Here is a 17,949-nt window from a genome sequence, read left to right on the forward strand (position 1 = left end):
GGATATATATTCTCCACAACTCTTAATTAAGAGTATAGTGCGTTTCAGCGCATTTGAATCCACGGTCTTCTGCACTAACAATAATATTGATGCCAATCGAATTAAGATTGAATCGGTATTATTAGTTAAATATTAAAATTATGCGGAATTGATATGCATATTTTTCCATTTATTTTTAGTTTTGATCAAAATTAAATTAACCCTTTAATTAATTAATCTGTCTTAAATTCTCCCTATTTTCACGGCGAAATACTTTGCTCCCCGTATCTAACACGTACCAAAGAGAAAAGAAAAACTTCTCTTAAATTTCACTCCAAAGCACCAAAATCTGAAGAATCTCAGATCAGAGCTCTCAGTTTTCTCTTATTCTTTTTCTTTAATCCAAACAAACAAAAAGAAAAAAAGGAAATGAAGAGATTAAGAAGCTATTACATGCAGTTTCGACACAACAACAATCAAGCAATGGAGCGTAAATGGATCTTCCCATTAGCTGTTGGCTCCATTGTTTCTTTATTTTTACTCTTCTTAACAACCTTAACCTCTTTCGATGGCTCCCCTTTTCTTTTCTTCTACCGTTCCTCCGCCGTAACCGGCGGTTCCTCTCCTTTCGTGGAAAACCAACTAAAACCCATCCCTATTTCCACCCTCCCTCCGCCTCCCCGCTTCGCCTACCTCATCTCCGGCTCTGCCGGCGACTGTCGGATGCTTAAGAGGACTCTTTTAGCCCTTTACCATCCTTTGAATCAATACGTGGTTCATCTTGACCGGGAAGCTAGCTCTGAAGAGAGGCTCGATCTGGAGAAGTTCGTGAAGGATCATCCAGTGTTTAACAAAGTAGGGAATGTTAGGATGATTGTGAAAGCTAATTTGGTCACTTACAGAGGCCCTACTATGGTTGCTAATACGCTTCATGCTGCTGCAATTTTGTTGAAAGAAGGTGGAGATTGGGATTGGTTCATTAATCTTAGTGCTTCTGATTATCCCCTTGTTACCCAAGATGGTGAGTTGGATCTTCCAAATAATTAATTCCCCCCCTCCCATTTCTTTGTAAAGAAAATTCCATTTTCGTCTTTGATTTTGGCTTTGAGATTTTGGGTATCTTTCAGATTTGTTGCACACATTTTCATACTTGCCAAGGGATCTAAATTTCATCGATCATACAAGCAATATTGGGTGGAAAGAGTGAGTACATTTGTATTCTTTTATAGCCTTTAAATCCTAGTTTTCCTCAAACTTTCCTTTTTTGGGTATCTTTTATATCAAGAAACTGATTGATTGTTGGGGTTTTGTTGTTGTAATGGCAGGTTCCAGAGGGCTAAACCAATCATTATTGATCCAGGATTGTATAGCATGAGAAAAGCTGATGTGTTTTGGGTTACACAGAAGAGAAGTGTGCCTACTGCATTCAAACTCTTTACAGGTAAAAGGCGCTGAAAGCTTTGAATTATATAGTGTTGTGTTTGGTTAATATATGCAATTGTGGGAATCTTGGTGATGTCGTTTATTTGCCATTTTTAGGTAAGTTCTGTCTAGATAGACACTCTGTTTAGTCTTTTCTATTCTTGTGAGGATAATTGTCAGATGCAATGATCTCTTGGCAGATTTAAATAATCGGTTTAGATAATATTTCACTGAGTACATTTGTTTATATTGTTAGATTAGTATAATTGAGGTTGAAACTGGAATCTAGTTTTGACTTGATTTGATTCTTTTGTGACAAAGTTAGAGGTCAAAGTTAAAGACTGTAAGTACGGTTGTTTTTCTTTTCTTGTCTGGGTTTCCAAAGAACAATAGATTTGACTGAGCTTTGATTTTAATCGAAATCGATTGGTTGGACTGTGGAGAACAAGCAACTTTCTGGTTCATGTTCTGTCAGCTTTCTGATTGCTTAAAAGCAGCTTATTGAAGTGATTATGTAAAGGAAGGCCAATTGTTTTGCTTTCAAAGCTTCTCATGGTATGATAAGATATTTCAGAATTTCTGATTCGAAGGAAGTGGACAAATATCTATAGTAGAATGACAAATATCTAGTTGCAGAATGTGGAACAGATGCACGTTAAGAAAGCTTTCCTGCTCAGCACAAGGGATTGTTGGTGAGAAATATTTGGGAAGATTGGTGCAATAGGCAGAAATCTCTGTCAGGATACTAAATTATTTTTTACTTACTATTATCTTTCCTTTGTTCCTGAAATAGCCATGAAACATGTTTGATCTGGGGGGTTTTGATGGTGCCCCTGCCAATTAGACGGTGAAACCCTTGCTTATCTGCCAACTCTCTAGCTTCCCCTTAAAACATAGAAATTGAAAGATTTTTAGGAGACACATGCATCTTGCACATTTGCCTATCCATTTAACATTGGTTTTGCTGATATTGCCAAAGCCTTTATAGAAACCTGGATGTGCTAAAAAGATAATTTATATGTACTCTTCTTTGCTCATTTTCTCCCGTGTGCACTTTTTCTAGAAAACAAAGTTTAAGCAGTGAGTTCGTTCAAGTTTTCTTTGAACACTGCCTAGTTCTTCTCTGGTTTTACCTGTAGGCTATTACTTTTTCCTGTGGTTTATTTTTGTTTTAATTTTAAATGTCATATTGGATGGTTAATGGTTAACACTGAGCACTAGATCCTTGATGTTTGTCATCGACTTGATTAGAAAATAGAAATAAAAAATGTGTCTTAGCCTAAAATAAATTTCCCATAATTCTCAAAATATGGAATGCTTAATTATAAGCAAGAACAATGTGACTTTGTTAACCAAATATTGCCTTACTCATTTCGTTTTTGTCTTCCAAGTTTAGCTGACAAGACTTCTTTATTTCTTTTATTTTTAACGTCTCCAAATTCATTTTCTAATTCAAGCCATGTAATTCATTTGATTTCCTTTTCATGTAGGATATTAATGTAATTCTGTTCCTTGAAACTATCTAAACAAAAATTTAAGGCAAAACGGTATGGTTTTGATGTTGCAATTAGCTTAGATCTCTAGACAACTAAACCATGCTTACACGTTATTTTATGTTTGACTCGTAATTTCATTGAATTGTATGATGTTTATAATTGTTGACTACCGATGCTTTTGCATAACATTCATCTTCATATTTTTGATAACTTTGATCAATCATATGGTTATACTGAAAGTTTATGCAGTAGCGAAAATATATTCTAATTTAGTACCATTTAGTGGTAAGGAACATATATACTATGCAGTCTAAATGTCAGAACAGTCTCATGAAGTAGTGAATTTCATCTGGAATTGGCTGCTGTATGACCATATGCATGCTATTGTGATTGGAAAACGTGTTCATTCATATTCTGGCAAAATGTTTTTCAATCTAACTTGTTGCTAGAATCTATTAGGCATCCATAAATATCCGCTATTGTCTGCAGACGCTTGTAACACTGGTACCATTTCTTTAATAGGTTCTGCATGGATGGCACTTTCTCGCCCTTTTGTTGACTATTGCATTTGGGGATGGGACAACCTACCTCGAACTGTCCTCATGTATTACGCAAACTTTTTATCATCTCCAGAAGGTTACTTCCACACTGTCATTTGTAATGCTCAAGAGTTCCGTAACAGTACAGTAAACAGCGATCTCCATTTTATATCATGGGATAACCCTCCTAAGCAGCATCCTCACCTCCTCAGGCTTGCTGACATGCAACGGATGATCGATAGCAATGCCCCTTTTGCTAGAAAGTTCCCTAGGGATGATCCTGTACTTGATAAAATCGACTCTGAGATCTTGTCTCGTGGCCCAGATATGTTTACTCCTGGTGGTTGGTGTGTAGGAAGTGGGAAGAATGGGACCGATCCTTGCACTGTTATTGGTAACAAAACAGTCATCAGGCCTGGCCCCGGAGCAAAAAGGTTGGAAAAGTTGATCAGCTCTCTTCTATCCAATGACAATTTTAGACCGCGACAATGCAAATAACTCGAACTAACACGAACTGAAACTCGCAAAGGGTGGCACTCAAGCTGAATGAGGTAGGTTTATACATGTATCAAAAGATGAAGATGATGCAATCAAGGTATTCAATGCTCCTTCTGGTAGGGTTTGAAAAAGAATGATAAGAAAAAGGTATAGGCGATCTTTTTTGATTTAGATAATTACCAGCATGATTACTGATGAACTTGTCAATTTACACGATTAGAGATGGATTTACAGTGTTGGAGATGGTGTTGGTCCCACTGGAATCTTTCTCACTTTTTTCTTTTGCTAGTGTTATTGTGTAACGATTACATATTGAAGAGAAGTTCAAGTTTCACACTTTTTCCTCTCATCCAAATTTCATGATCCGCACATTAATGGTATTGTATATATATATATATGTATGGTTCAAAACTATAGAGTAAAAATAGGGTTCCATAATATCAACCCATACTAAATAATACTCGTAAAATAATTAAGAAAATTAGCATTCAATTAACTCAATTGAAATTAACTTTTCTCTATAGAAAACTTTGACGACTGATTAGAGGTTTAATTGTTTTTTAAATTATTATGTGAGGTTTTTCTTTTAAACATTTAAGTCAAAAAAATTATATAAAAAATTCCTTGAAATGCTAAAAAGTTAAAACTTTTAGAAATATTTTAAAAATTAGGTAAATTATACTAGTAGTCACTGAACTATTAGTAAATTTTATTTGGTCATGCAGTTATGAAAAGTTACAAAGTGGTCACTTAACTATTTGACTTTTTCTTTTTTGTCACCTAACTATTCAATTTTGTTTTTTTGGTCCTCAGCTGGCTAAATGTGACAACTTTAAAATTGACATAATGGTAACTTTGACTCTCAACATTTATATATTATGTCAATTTAGTTTTGATTCTAAAAAATGTGTAATTCTTTTTTGTATTTCTTTGACTCTTTCACTTAAAAAGCTAAAAAAAAAAATTATCACCAAATTTGATTGAAAATATATACAAAAATGAAAGCACTAAAATCCAAGATAATAATTTGATAATTTTCATATTTTCTTATTATTTTAAAATTGACCCTCAATGTAAAAAAAAACAAACTAAAAAAAAAAAGAGACCAAATTACACAGTGTCAAAATGGTGAAGGTTAAATTTTTTTAGAATCAATTTAGTCATGTTGAGGATTAAAGTTGCTATTATTCCATTTCTAAAAGCTGCCACAGTTAGCCAATTGATGACGAAAAAGGAGAATTGAATAGTTGGGTCACTATTTTGTTACTTTCTTAGCTAGGTGACCAAAAATAAAATTTACTAATAATTGAGTGATTACTAATATATTTACTCAAACAATAAAAATAAAAACTTCTAAAAATTAAGAAAATCTAAAAAATTCATACAAATTTTAGTCCAAGTAAATTATTTGTCTACTTGATTGGTACATCTGTAAATGATGATAAGCCTTTTCAAAAGTTTTAGTTCTATAAATGGTTGCTTGTGCATTAAACTTAACTTGAGGTATTGCCTTAACCCACAACCAAATAAATCAATACATAAATTTCGAGTAAAAATGAGGCTTAAAAATTGAAAAAAAATCAACTAATTTTCTTTATGAAATTATGAGTTACAATCCAAATTTGATGAATGCAGATCACTTTAAAATCATTAAAATTTGATTTTGAAATTAAATTTGGAGATATGTGTTAGAGGACAAATTTAAAATTAGAGAAATAAAGTAAAGAGTAGTAAAATAGGGATACTAAAAGTTTGGGTTCTTAAGCACATCATTGTACCAGGAAGCTGTTAGCAATTTGGTTAACCAAAAATCATTATTTTCTTCTTCCTCTCTTTTCTATTAAAATTTCTCTCTCATATTTTCCTAACAATATGCTTTGTTGAGTATTTTATTTGATTTAGATTCAAGGTTTTCTTGGACTTTATCTTGAATCAATGACGTTTGCACCAAAGGTCGTTAAAACTTGATCTTAAAACAAGTTTGAAGAAAGTTTGGATCTAAGAGTCATTTAGATTTGATTTTTGGGGGATTTAATCTGCTTGATCTTGAAAAACGAACTTTATCTTTTTTTTTTTTATATTGATCCAACCAAATCGAGAAGAGGTTTGATTTAAAGTCAAAATTATAAAAGTGATAAAGGCGCTGAGAGTGATGGTTAAAAACCCAAGATTGATTTATTTGGTGTGGGTAATGGATTATAATGAATTGTGTTCATCAGTTCCAATTTCTCAAGCAGTTAACAGAAGCAACTAAATAACTACCATTAGTTAGCCTCAACCAATTCTAGCTATGAATTAGTTATGATCTTCATGTATAAATAAACCATTCATTTCATCTTCATCTTCTTCCTTCATTGGAACTCTTGAGCCACTCCCACAAAAACTATGCCTACAATTTGGTCATAATCATGTAATTTATCCAAAATTTAATATAATTTTAAAAGTTAATTTACATAAGCCACTAAAGTAAATATAAAAAGTTTACCATTTTAATAATATAATCATATTTTGTATACTAAATGTCTAATTTTAAATTATGATTACTTAGTTCGGTAATTCATAATTAAGCTTGCATGTCATGTTTTGAAAATCCTTACTCAAAAAATTATTAGTAAAAATGTTATAATTTTATAATTAAGGTTAATATGCAGTTTGGTATCTGAACTATACTTCATTCATCTTAATGATTTTTTTTCTTAATTTGGTACTTGGATAATCTCACCATTAATTAGTTCGCCTCAAATCGTCACGAAAATTTGATATGATAGAATGGTTCAATATAATGTTGCCACATATCTTGTCGAGAGTCCATGTCACTTTTATAGGGTAAATTACACTCATGGTCACTTTAAAATAAGGTTTATCCTATTTTGATCACTTTAATTTTTTTCTAATTTAGTCACTCTAAATAAAAAAATTGTACGAATTAGTCACTGCAGCTAAAATTTCCTTTTTCCTCTACCGGAATGCTAACATGACATATTAACCCATTAAATGTCTAACACGTGACATTTTTTTTTTATTTTCAACTAAAGTTTGGTACCTTACTATAATTATTCCAAAATTTTTTCCCTCCTTATCTTCATTGCTGCAATCACCATCATCCCAATACCAAAACCCCAAAACAACCAGCTCATAAATGAAGTCTTGTAGAATTATATTGGTTTTGAATTTTTAATTTTTTTCATCTCCTTTTATAGTTTTGATCATTTGGATGATCTCTCCGTCCTCCCTTTGTTTATACTTACTCTGTTTTTTGGGATCTATTTTTTAACAGTTCAAACAAATGGTTGAGCGTGTGATCACTTGCGTCTACAGTCTCCGTGAGCGTTTGGATGAGACCCTTCTTGCTCACAGGAGTAACTTGCCATCAAAGATTGTATTTAAATTTCCCCTGCATGGTGTTTTTCTTTTCAGATGTTTACATTTTTTTATAAAATTGTTGTTATTACTGTAGGATTGAGGGTAAAGGAAAAGGAATTCTGCAACACCATCAAATTATTCTATAGTTTGAAGCTATCCTTAAAGAGAACATAAAGAAGCTTGCTGATGGTGCATTTTTTGGAGTATTGAAGGCTAGTGAGGTATAAGAAAACCCATTTTCTCCATTAATTTTTTCATTTTTTTTGGGGGGTTATAGGGTCTTGATTTTAGGGTCATTTTTGTGGTTATAGAAAGCGATTGTGTTGCTTCAATGGGTTGCACTTGCTGTTCGTCCAAGGCCTGGTGTTTGGGAGTAGATTAGAGTGAATGTTCACGTCCTTTTTGTTGAGGAACTCACTGTTGCTGAGTATCTCCATTTCGAGGTGGTTGCTTTGGATAATCACCATAGCAGCTAGGTTGAAGATGCTGCATTTTTAAAGACCATTTATAGTGGATGAGATAAGCCAACAGATTTTAGATCCTTCAACGCGAAAGGTTCCACTTTGACAACCATGACCTGGATTTACAAAGGAATTTACACAAGCAAAACCAGGAAAAACGAATGGAACTTCAACTGGATCACAATTTAGATTACAAGCTGCAAACTTTCATTAGGTATTACAAAATGATAGCCTCAGAGGTAGTGACGACAAGCTTTTATATACCCTCAGAGGTAGTGACGACAAGCTTTTATATACCTCTTAGAGCAAAACTATCGTTATCTTAACAACTTGTTTAATCCTTTGGCATGCCAACAACCTCTCAACAAGAGTTAAACTACCTAAACTGCTACATTAAAGAGCAAGATGAAGAGTTTAATTCTACAACAGTCTATGAGAAGATCACCAGAGGACTACAAATCCTTTTGTAAGAGAAACCTACCATCAACAGCCACAAGGTATTCAAACAAAATAACCGACTTGGACAGTCACTTTCCCTCCTCAACTTTGCCACCACCACCATGCCCACCGGTTGTCCATCCTGTCAAAACCAACATAATTCTACAAGACTTCATTGATGAGCTGGTTGTTTGGGGTTTTAGTATTGGGATGAACGTGTGATGGATGATGGTGATAGCAGTAATGAAGTGATGAGAAAGAGAAAGGGAAAAAGGTTTTGGAATAATTATAAATAGCTCCTTACACTTTAGTCAAAAGTTAAAAAAATGTTAGGTGTCAAATATTCAATGGTCTAATATGCCATGTCAACCATATTTAAGAGGAAAATATATTTAACGACTTTTTTTCTCCTTTGGGTTACCCTCTCATAGTCTCTTTGCGGCTTTTTTATAAAAATAACTCAAAAATTTTGATTAATTATAAAAATGACTTACTTTTTTTTTATTTTGTACTTAAATTACCAGAAATGAATAGTGAAAGTTGATGAAACCAAAAAGATTGGCGTCAACCACTTGTCATGCCAGCCAATCTTTGCCTGTTAGGATTAAAAACTAATTTTTTGGATGGAGCCAATCTATTTGACACCACCTGTATAAATACTACTCTAATACCAGTATTTTTGAATATTTTGAGGGCTAAAAAATAAATAATAGTGGTGGAGCCATAGAGAATGGCACCACCACTTTAATATGTCATACTTTTTTTTATAGTAATTGATTTTTTTAGTTTAAAACTAAAACTAGTATTTTATTTGGTGGAGAATGGTGCCACCACCTTCAGACTTTTTATTTTTAATTTAAAAATAAAATTATTATTTTATTTAATGGAGTCATAGAGAATGTCGCCACTACCTTTAATATGCTAGACTTTTTTTGTACAAATTTTTACATTTTTTTAAATAATAAAAATCAATTTTTTATTTTGGTGGAGCCATTTTCTTTGGAGCGACCACTTTGGTGGTGCCATTGAGAATGGCGTGACCACTATAAAAATGATTTTTTATTTTATTTTAATGGGGCCATTCTCTTTGGCATGACCACCTTGGTGATGCTACATGTATAGATTTTTCTTGACATTCTTGTAACAGTTAAACTAGGAAAGAATAAAAGAGAGAAATTGTTGTGTTTAGTATGAGAGCTCAGAAATTGTGGTGAAGATGAATAACTCGATGTTTTTCTTGTACGTTCTTTTTTTATGGTGAAATTGTAGAAGGTGATGTTGGTTGTGTATTTCAAGGCTGGCAGAGAGTAGGGTTGTGATTCAATAAAACTGTGAAGCTAGAAGAAATGAAAAGAAAGATCAATGCGAAAGTAGCTATCCGTTGTGGAAGGGCGATGTCCAGATTATTTTACAAGTTTCCAATCTCTACAGATTCGTTGGAAATTTACGAAGATGTAACAATTAGATGATGACTTGGGCACTATGATGGAAAATGGTGGTCAACTGGGAATGAGAATCCCTAAGCAGTTGAGTTATTCACTAAGTTAGCCGATTTAGAGCCCGTTGAGAATGTCAGTCGAATAAGTTAACATACGGGTTTGACTTTGATCTTAATGTGAGATGGATAAATTAGTCAGACTGTGGAGGGACATTGCAAATGCCTAAAAATTCAAATTATGGTGGGAGTTCGTATAACAAAACTGTCCCGAGTCATCGTCTACAAATAAATCTAGAGGTGATAGGCACCGATGCAGACATCGAAGAAAGGTTTGATAACGATGAAGATTATAATCACGACATTGAATACTTTAGTGACCCTGATCTTGATGAGGTTTCGGGAGATATCGACGATGAAGGCCCGAAGGAGGTTAAAGATGTTCACGCCCTTTCTTTCGAGAACCCGAGTCTTGACATTGTTTTACGGAATGACCCTGGGGCTTACATGTTGAGCATAGATCCAGATGTGATGCATGCACCTGAGTTCCCCCAGTACTCCAATATAGTCCCTGCTCACAAATTGGTGGCAAATTTGTAGTTGGAAAAGTAGTTCATTGGGCAATAGTTCGAGAACAAGGCGAATTGCATGTTTTCTATCAAACAATACAACATGAAGGTGTCAATTGATTATAAGGTCGTAAAGTCTACACCGAGATTATATGTTGGGAATATTGGAGGGCTGACGAAGAGTGTGGCTGGTAGGTTCGATCTATATTTATATAGAGGACTCAATACTGGCAAATACAAAAATTATAAGGGCACTATACATGCACCGTCGGGCATATGATGTAAGACCACCGAAAATTGGATGCCAAAAGTATCTGCAACTGCATCAAGCCTCTGGTGAAAGATAGCCCAACCATTCCTGTATCGATCTTAATTGAGGACATGCAATCCCAATTCCAATACAGAATGTCGTACAGAAAAGTATAGTGGGCGAAACAAATGGCAATGGAGTAGTTGTACAGCGACTGAGATGAAACATACAATGAACTTCAGGGATGGATTTCAACGATGTTGGAGTACATGCCAGGAACTATCTTGAACCTGCAGATGTTGCCTTACAGAGGCCTGAATGGAGAACTTGAATCAGGAAGAAGAGTTTTTCACTGATTATTCTGGATGTTTGATCCATGTGTTAGGGTCTTCTTCCACTGCAAACTGTTGGTGCAAGTTGATGGAATGTGACTTTATGGAAAATACACCTAGTTACTACTGATTGCGGTTGCACAAGACGATAACTGAAATGTACTACCGATCGCCTTCGCCATCGTGGGAATTTTTTCTTAGGAACTTGCATAGGCATGTTGTCAGTCAAGACAACATTTGCATTGTCTCTGATAGATCCAATGGTCTTCTTACTATGATTCGGCGTTCTGGGGTTTCGTGGAGGTCTGTCTACTGCATTCGCCATATTGCTGTCAATTTTCACAAGGAGTACAAGAATAAAGATTGGCGCAAACAAATTGTGAACATGAGTAAAAATATCGTATTTAAAATTGTATTTGTAGATATATTGAGTCTATTTACTATAAGGAATGGTAACGTTTTTTATCGGAATACATATGTAGGGTATGAGTTGGAACCACACCAATTCAGGCATAAGTTGGCAAGGTTGGAGACTGATATGGTGGGGTCTGATTCTTCTCTTAGGTAGTGGTTGGGTAGTATGGAGCCGTGGTAATGGGCTTAATGTTTTTATGATGGATGCTGATATGGTCATATGACGACCAACCTCGTTGAGGCTGTTAATTCCGTCTTGAAGTGTACGCGTCACTTGCCAATTTCATCAATTTTTTTAGCTATGTTTTACAGTCTTACTTGACACTTCTTCACACTATGGACCTATTGCCTGGGACAAAGATAGACAATGTCAATTTCCTCGAATCCCGACATGTTTGGAAGTTAGAATCTATATAATCAATAGGAGTAAAATCTCATCCGAAATACATAAGCATATAATCACTTGTTCTCCGTGAATATTTGAGCACATGCTTAACTACTTGCTAATGTCTTGGACTAGATTTGCCTGATATCAACTCACCAATCTTATTGTGAAATGGATATTTGGACGTGCGTACTGTTGGAAAAAATTTAGTTTAAAAATAGTTTTCTATTACAGCAGAAAATTAAAATTTTGAAAAACGAGTTGGTTTGTGATATTTATAGCATTAAAAATTTCTCGAAAAGTACCTATGCTTTGTGTGAGATAGATCTTAGACGTTCTAAACTTTCAACTGAATGACCTTAAATTTTTATTGCTATAAATTTCACAAAACATTTCTCTAACTTTATCATTTCCATCATTTTTGTTCATTTGAGTCTACATGCAATTCTTTTTTGGTTTCAACGAACAAGTGGAGGGACCAGCTGGACATATATAATTAGGGCTTAAATGATTTATAATTAAGCTCCAACTTTCCGCCTATTAATTATAAACTCATTTAGTCACAAAGTCATTCCATAATATTATCGTGATCGAGCTCTCCCTAATTACATACCATTACGAAAACTACTTGATCAGTGCTCATCCAATGACATTGTCATAAGTATGTTACCCTCATAGGATATCCTTAATATCTTTGGAATAAATTCATTATCTCAATATGATCTTATTTTATCTCATAGTAACCATTACATCTTTCATGAAAAACAATTACTATCAAGTAGTAATTAGTCATTTATCACAAAGATAAATTACTTATGACCATGTTTATTTTTCATCTATCCTATAATGCCAGTGAAAGGCTATCATTTACCCATTTCTTGGGCTATGAATTCCACTATTGTGAATGATGCTACATACTGCAGGATTCGTATACCCAACACACCAGCTTTTAGTTTCTTATCTATTTGAACTCAGGCTTTTACTTACATTAAAGTATATGAGTCACACATACATATTCCACCATACACTCAGGGTTAATGTATGTCACACTATGAATGTTACAAGTGAATAACTCCATAAATGAATTCAGGATCTATTCTATGTGGGTATTGTCTGATATACTGTCTGATGTACTATCAGTTTAGTCAATCACATCTATGCCTCTATCTTCTAGGAGCCATTTGCTCCGATGCTCAAGACAAATCATCTCCCCAATTGGACTTGATAGATGACATATTAATCTTTCAATCAGTTTACCCATTTTCGATTTGACTAAGGACATGTTTAAGTTCATAAACTAATATAAGTTGTCTTTCCATTACAACCCAACCACGTAAAATTGCTTAGTATTAGTTACACATTAGATAACTAGTAAGCCAATATTTTCTTCCATTTTGTTTTGTGTGCAAAAACCATTGAAGACAATATACAAGGTTATTAATGTAATTTATGGATATTTTATTAAATTATTTTGTTAGAAAAATAAAAGTGTACATAGATGAAAATACTACACTTAGGGCACCAGATCCAAAAGTCTCCCACTTGCCCTAGTAAAGTAGATGAGTAATGTTTCGTATTCCTATACCCTTTATATGTTTCTGAAAACAACTAGCTAGTAGAGTCTTGGTAAACAAATCTATAGGATTCATCCTCAGATACGATCTTTGAATACATCCACTATTCTGTCAATCACTACCGTTTCCATTATGATACTTTTTACCAATGTGTTTTTCCCTCATGTGGTTTCTTTGGTATTTAGCTATATCTACACCGTTGTAGTGCCATAACTTTTCCATACCTCATACTCCGCCTCCATAGTGAATTTAGCAGTATAACCCTGCTTGACACTTATTCATACTATGGACTCGTCGTCTAAGACAAAGACATAGCCCAAAAGAGTTTGGAAAAAAAATTAAATAGGATTTTAAACATAATTATTGTTAATATATGATAAATTTAGTGTTAAAAATGGTTATTTTAATTTTTTTACCAAAAATAATTTTTAATAGATTTTAAATAGAATTTTTTTGTAAAAATTAATAGTATGTTAATAATTAAAGAACACGGTAATTTAAAGTAGTTTGGCAAAGAACCCCATGTGATAGCTTGATGGTCAAGGGTGTTCACCGCCCTAGGTGTGACTTGAGTTCGAGTCGCGCTAGTCACGTTTGTTGTTCGGGCTTTACCCTGTTACTGTAGTTCACCAAAGAAAAATTAAAATATAAAGAAAGAAGAGGAAGAAATGAGATAGAACTTGATTGTGATGATGTTCTCATTCGTGTAATGAAACTTGATGATTATGAAAAAAAATAAAAAGCAAAGAATGAACTCATTGCGAGAGATTTTGAAAAAAAAAACCAATAGAGATAAATCGTTGAATAATATTAGCCTCACATTTATAATAAGAACTTACATGTTATTATTTACTATCATAAAATTTTAGTCTAAATTAAAATGGTCTAATTTGGTTAAGGTTTATTGGACTTGGTTATTAAATAAAGCATGGTTAAATATGTGTAGATACTCTAGTAACTAATTTCTAATTGATGATGAGTGATTAGAAATGCAAGTTAATGTGCAAAAGTTATATATTAGAGTTATGATCTCCAAATTACACATAGATAACTTTTCTTACATAAAAGAGGAACCCTTTTCTCTAAAATACTTGTTTGTTAATTTGGAAGATCAAAACCACTAGATTCAATAATTTCAAGATATCGATAGATTCGGATACGCTTTCGCATCCAATTTTATTCTTAATTTGTTCTTAATAATTTAACATGAAAAATCTTGAATTATGGTTCTAAATTTATATCAAAGTTTTATAAGTTCATTGATGTATGGATATGATGTTTCAATCTTACACATATTAAATCTTTTGGTTTTATATTAAAGATTTTAGAGTTTGTAATAGAAATTGCATAGATGTTAAGTTTATATGTGGAAGGTTTATTTGAATCAATTGTCTCAAGACTCATTAGTAAAGTGACGCTCAAATGACAAAAAGAAAAGAGAAGAAAAAAAATATAGAAATTAGGTGGTTGCAACATGCAAGGGGACTTGATGATAGGTTCGGGTTGAGTTGATGTCGAAATTTAGGCTTATTTTCTAGGTATAGGTCTAGCTTGACTCGAAAAATGGGTCAAAAATTTTGACCAAGCTTGACCCAGATAAAAAAAATACTAAATCCAAGCCCGACCTGACCGGTCCGTATTAAAATATTTTATACTTTTTTCCTTATTTCTTCCTTCATCGACCCTAGCTGCAACCGCCAGTCTCCTTTCTGACCCGAAAATAGTACCATAGTATTGCTTTCCATTTTATCTTTCAATTGCTCCAATTAGATTTCTCAAAAAGTTTCTCAAAATCCATGAAAAGGTCTTTAAACTTTTGAACTTATCAAATTCCAATCTAAAGATTTGATTGTCGGATGATTGTGGAACTTCGACCACGACTTCTTCTTGGCATGACGAACCTTTTCACCGCTCAGATCTTTCAAATGATTCCCAGAAATTCGAGTTTGAAATTGAGGTTTTATATTAGAGAGAAGTTTTGACTTTCTCTTCTTTGAATATGAAATTAACTTTCTCTTCTTAAGATGTCAAGAATTGTGATTTAATTGATTTTTTTGTTTTTGTTTTTTTGGATTTTCAATAGAATAATGAGATATAATTGTGAAGTTGTGAACAGATTGAACTATTTTTTCTTCTTTTATTTGTTGTCATACAGATTGTCTAGCAAAAGTAGTGGTGGACAGAGCTTTAGTGCTTGGAGTTTCTTGGTTTTCTTGCTTGTGGATTTTCTTTGATGTTTTGGGTGTTGTTTTTATGTGTCTAGTTTCCTTCAATGATTCGTTTTGTGTAGTATTGGTGGGGTATGTAAAAAATATGGGTGATTTTAGATTTTCAGTTGATTGTTCTATTTTTGCTATGTAAAAAATATGGGTTTTCAATCAACTCTATCCACAAAATCTCACATTCTCAAATCCTTCTTTCCTTCATTTACTTTTTAGTTTTTTCTTACAAGTATTCTATTTGATATTAGAGAAAGATGGAAGTAGAAGCACTTTAGCATGGAAGAAGAAAATTGAAAAAAAACAAACAAAACAAATAAGAGCGAGCGAATAATAGAAATAGATCAAATTTCTAACTGTAAAAATAATTTTTTGGGAAGAAAAAGTGAAAAAAATTAAAATATATATATATTAAAATATTTATATATTTTTAATTTTGAGAAAATATATAATATAATTTTTAATGAATTTATAAAAATATTTTTTAATTTTTAAAAATTCAATTTGGTAAAAAAATTATGAAAATAAAACAAAAAAAGAAAAAATTACTAATAAGGGCTTGAGTTAGGCAGTCAAAGGTGACATGTGGCACCCCTTGATTGGATAAAGCACCAAGCAACAAAAATTTAAAGCCGCTAGGGTCAGGGGACACTTTAGTAAGCAGAAATAAAGTACAAAAGCCTAATTGGATATTTTGAAAGTAAAAGAGTTGCATTAGAAAAAAAAAAGCCCAAAATTTATAAAATAATAAACAAAACCAGTTCAATCGAAAATTAATGGTATGATCAATTCGACCATTGATCCAGTTCTGAAAACAGTGATATAATATTGATTAATAAATATAAATAGTGATTAAAAAAAGCTTTTCACTAACATTACGATATTATTTATGAAATACAGTAACAATTTGTAACACCTCCTACTTGACTCAATCATCGGGTTCAAGTTAAAGGATGCCACATCCGTTGCCAGAGAAACTTTCGTCAAAATACAATAAATATATCAAACAAACAAACAATTATGACTTAAACACATTCATAATATGATTAACAACTAAATCTAAGCCTTAATCGAGCTTAAAAAAGCTCTTTTGTTGACTCGAGCATAAATTAGGACCAAATTGTAAAGTTTTGAAAATCTAAGATCTCCTCCACGTTGTGACGTCGTCAAATAGTTTGTCACGCCGCGATGTCTGGGCACTTGACGTTGGGACGTCACAAACTGTTGGTCGTCGTTGCAACGTGGAGAGTTTCTCGTCTTGACGTGGACTCTGTTTTGTAACATTTTAAGCCATTTGATGCCTATTTCATGCTAAGCCAAACCATATGCTCATTTGGTGCATATAAGCATACTTAAATCAGTACAAAACCAATCCAAAACATATACAAGGCACCCATTTAACCATTCACAAAATCATCCAAGCTATTACACCTCAATTAGACACTTTGCTAAAGTATAACAACCTTTGAAATCATCAACTATTCAAACATTTAATACCCTTCAATTGCATCATCTAACTCAACCATTTCATTCTCTATTCGGTTATTCATATATTTCAAATATAGCAAAACATGTTATCAATATGCACATTTATATACATAACCTGTAACCATTCGCTTTCAAACGTTGTTTAAGGTCCAAATCAAGCATATTCAAGGTTCAAACTCAAGAGCATTCAAAATAAGCCACATACACAACACAACTCTTATATACATGTCATATAACTGAGTCCTGATCGTTTAAAAGTCTACTAAATCAAAAGTTGGATAATATGAGTTTCAAGGTGATCTGATTGATGCGTTCTGCAAAAATGACCACCACAGAAACAAAAAACAAAACAAAATAAGCATATCGTATGCTTAGTAATTTCATAATTAACTTAACTTACCTTGTCATTATGACAATTTAAGTAATTGAAATACAAAGGCACAACATGACATATCCTTGGCATCCTTATTTATATATATATTCATAAACCATTCCACAAGACAACTTGTAAGTTAGTACTTCACATAACAAGATCATGGGATTTAAATTCATATGCATGTACAACCAAATTACTTTACGTCATACTATTCAACCTTGTTCAATACTACAACAAATCAATGGAATTCACATTCAATCATTTCATTACCATTTAATTTTCATTTTCTATTTGGAAAACTATAGCAATTTAAATTCGGATACACAAGACTAATTTACTTCCACAAATTGTAGAGTTGTTTTACTTAATACAAACTTTATTTGATGTTGCTCACTTAAGCTGTCGAGAATTCACAACATGTGTTGGATCTCAACCATTGATAAAGAATAATTCGATTTGCTCATACAAGCTGTGATATTTGGGCTGCTCACACAAGCTCTAGGTCAGATTTACTTTTGCAAACTTTATTCGATGTTGCTCACTCAAGTTATTGAGAATCCACAACACATGCTGAATCTCAGCCATCGATAAAGAAATCTCTGACCAACACCTGGTTTCTTTTTGAAGATTAATGCCATGCCATTCATAACTCAATTGTTTACGAAGTTCAACTAGCATCGTTACCAGTTCTATATCATTACAAACTCTGAA

General features: G+C 33.1%; 1 protein-coding gene across 1 annotated transcript; it reads left to right on the forward strand.

Annotated features, from left to right (window-relative positions):
• The first annotated feature begins 251 nt into the window (after nucleotides 1-251).
• On the forward strand, nucleotides 252-4,270 carry LOC105798270 (beta-glucuronosyltransferase GlcAT14B). The gene is made up of 4 exons (XM_012628272.2): nucleotides 252-1,000; nucleotides 1,107-1,182; nucleotides 1,305-1,420; nucleotides 3,420-4,270. The coding sequence occupies exons 1-4, from the start codon at nucleotides 409-411 to the stop codon at nucleotides 3,932-3,934; spliced, it is 1,299 nt and encodes a 432-aa protein (XP_012483726.1). The 5' UTR covers nucleotides 252-408; the 3' UTR covers nucleotides 3,935-4,270.
• The last annotated feature ends 13,679 nt before the right edge of the window (nucleotides 4,271-17,949 follow it).

The sequence above is a fragment of the Gossypium raimondii genome, chromosome 9, assembly GCF_025698545.1.
Source record: "Gossypium raimondii isolate GPD5lz chromosome 9, ASM2569854v1, whole genome shotgun sequence".
Lineage (NCBI taxonomy): Eukaryota > Viridiplantae > Streptophyta > Magnoliopsida > Malvales > Malvaceae > Gossypium > Gossypium raimondii.

What these genes read in the sequence shown, in the direction of transcription:
- LOC105798270 (XM_012628272.2), top strand. Translation starts at nt 409, where the DNA reads ATGAAGAGATTAAGAAGCTATTACATGCAGTTTCGACACAACAACAAT. An exon ending in TCCCCTTGTTACCCAAGATG is followed by an intron (nt 1,001 to 1,106) that starts GTGAGTTGGATC and finishes GGTATCTTTCAG; the next exon opens with ATTTGTTGCACACATTTTCA. An exon ending in TGCATTCAAACTCTTTACAG is followed by an intron (nt 1,421 to 3,419) that starts GTAAAAGGCGCT and finishes TTTCTTTAATAG; the next exon opens with GTTCTGCATGGATGGCACTT.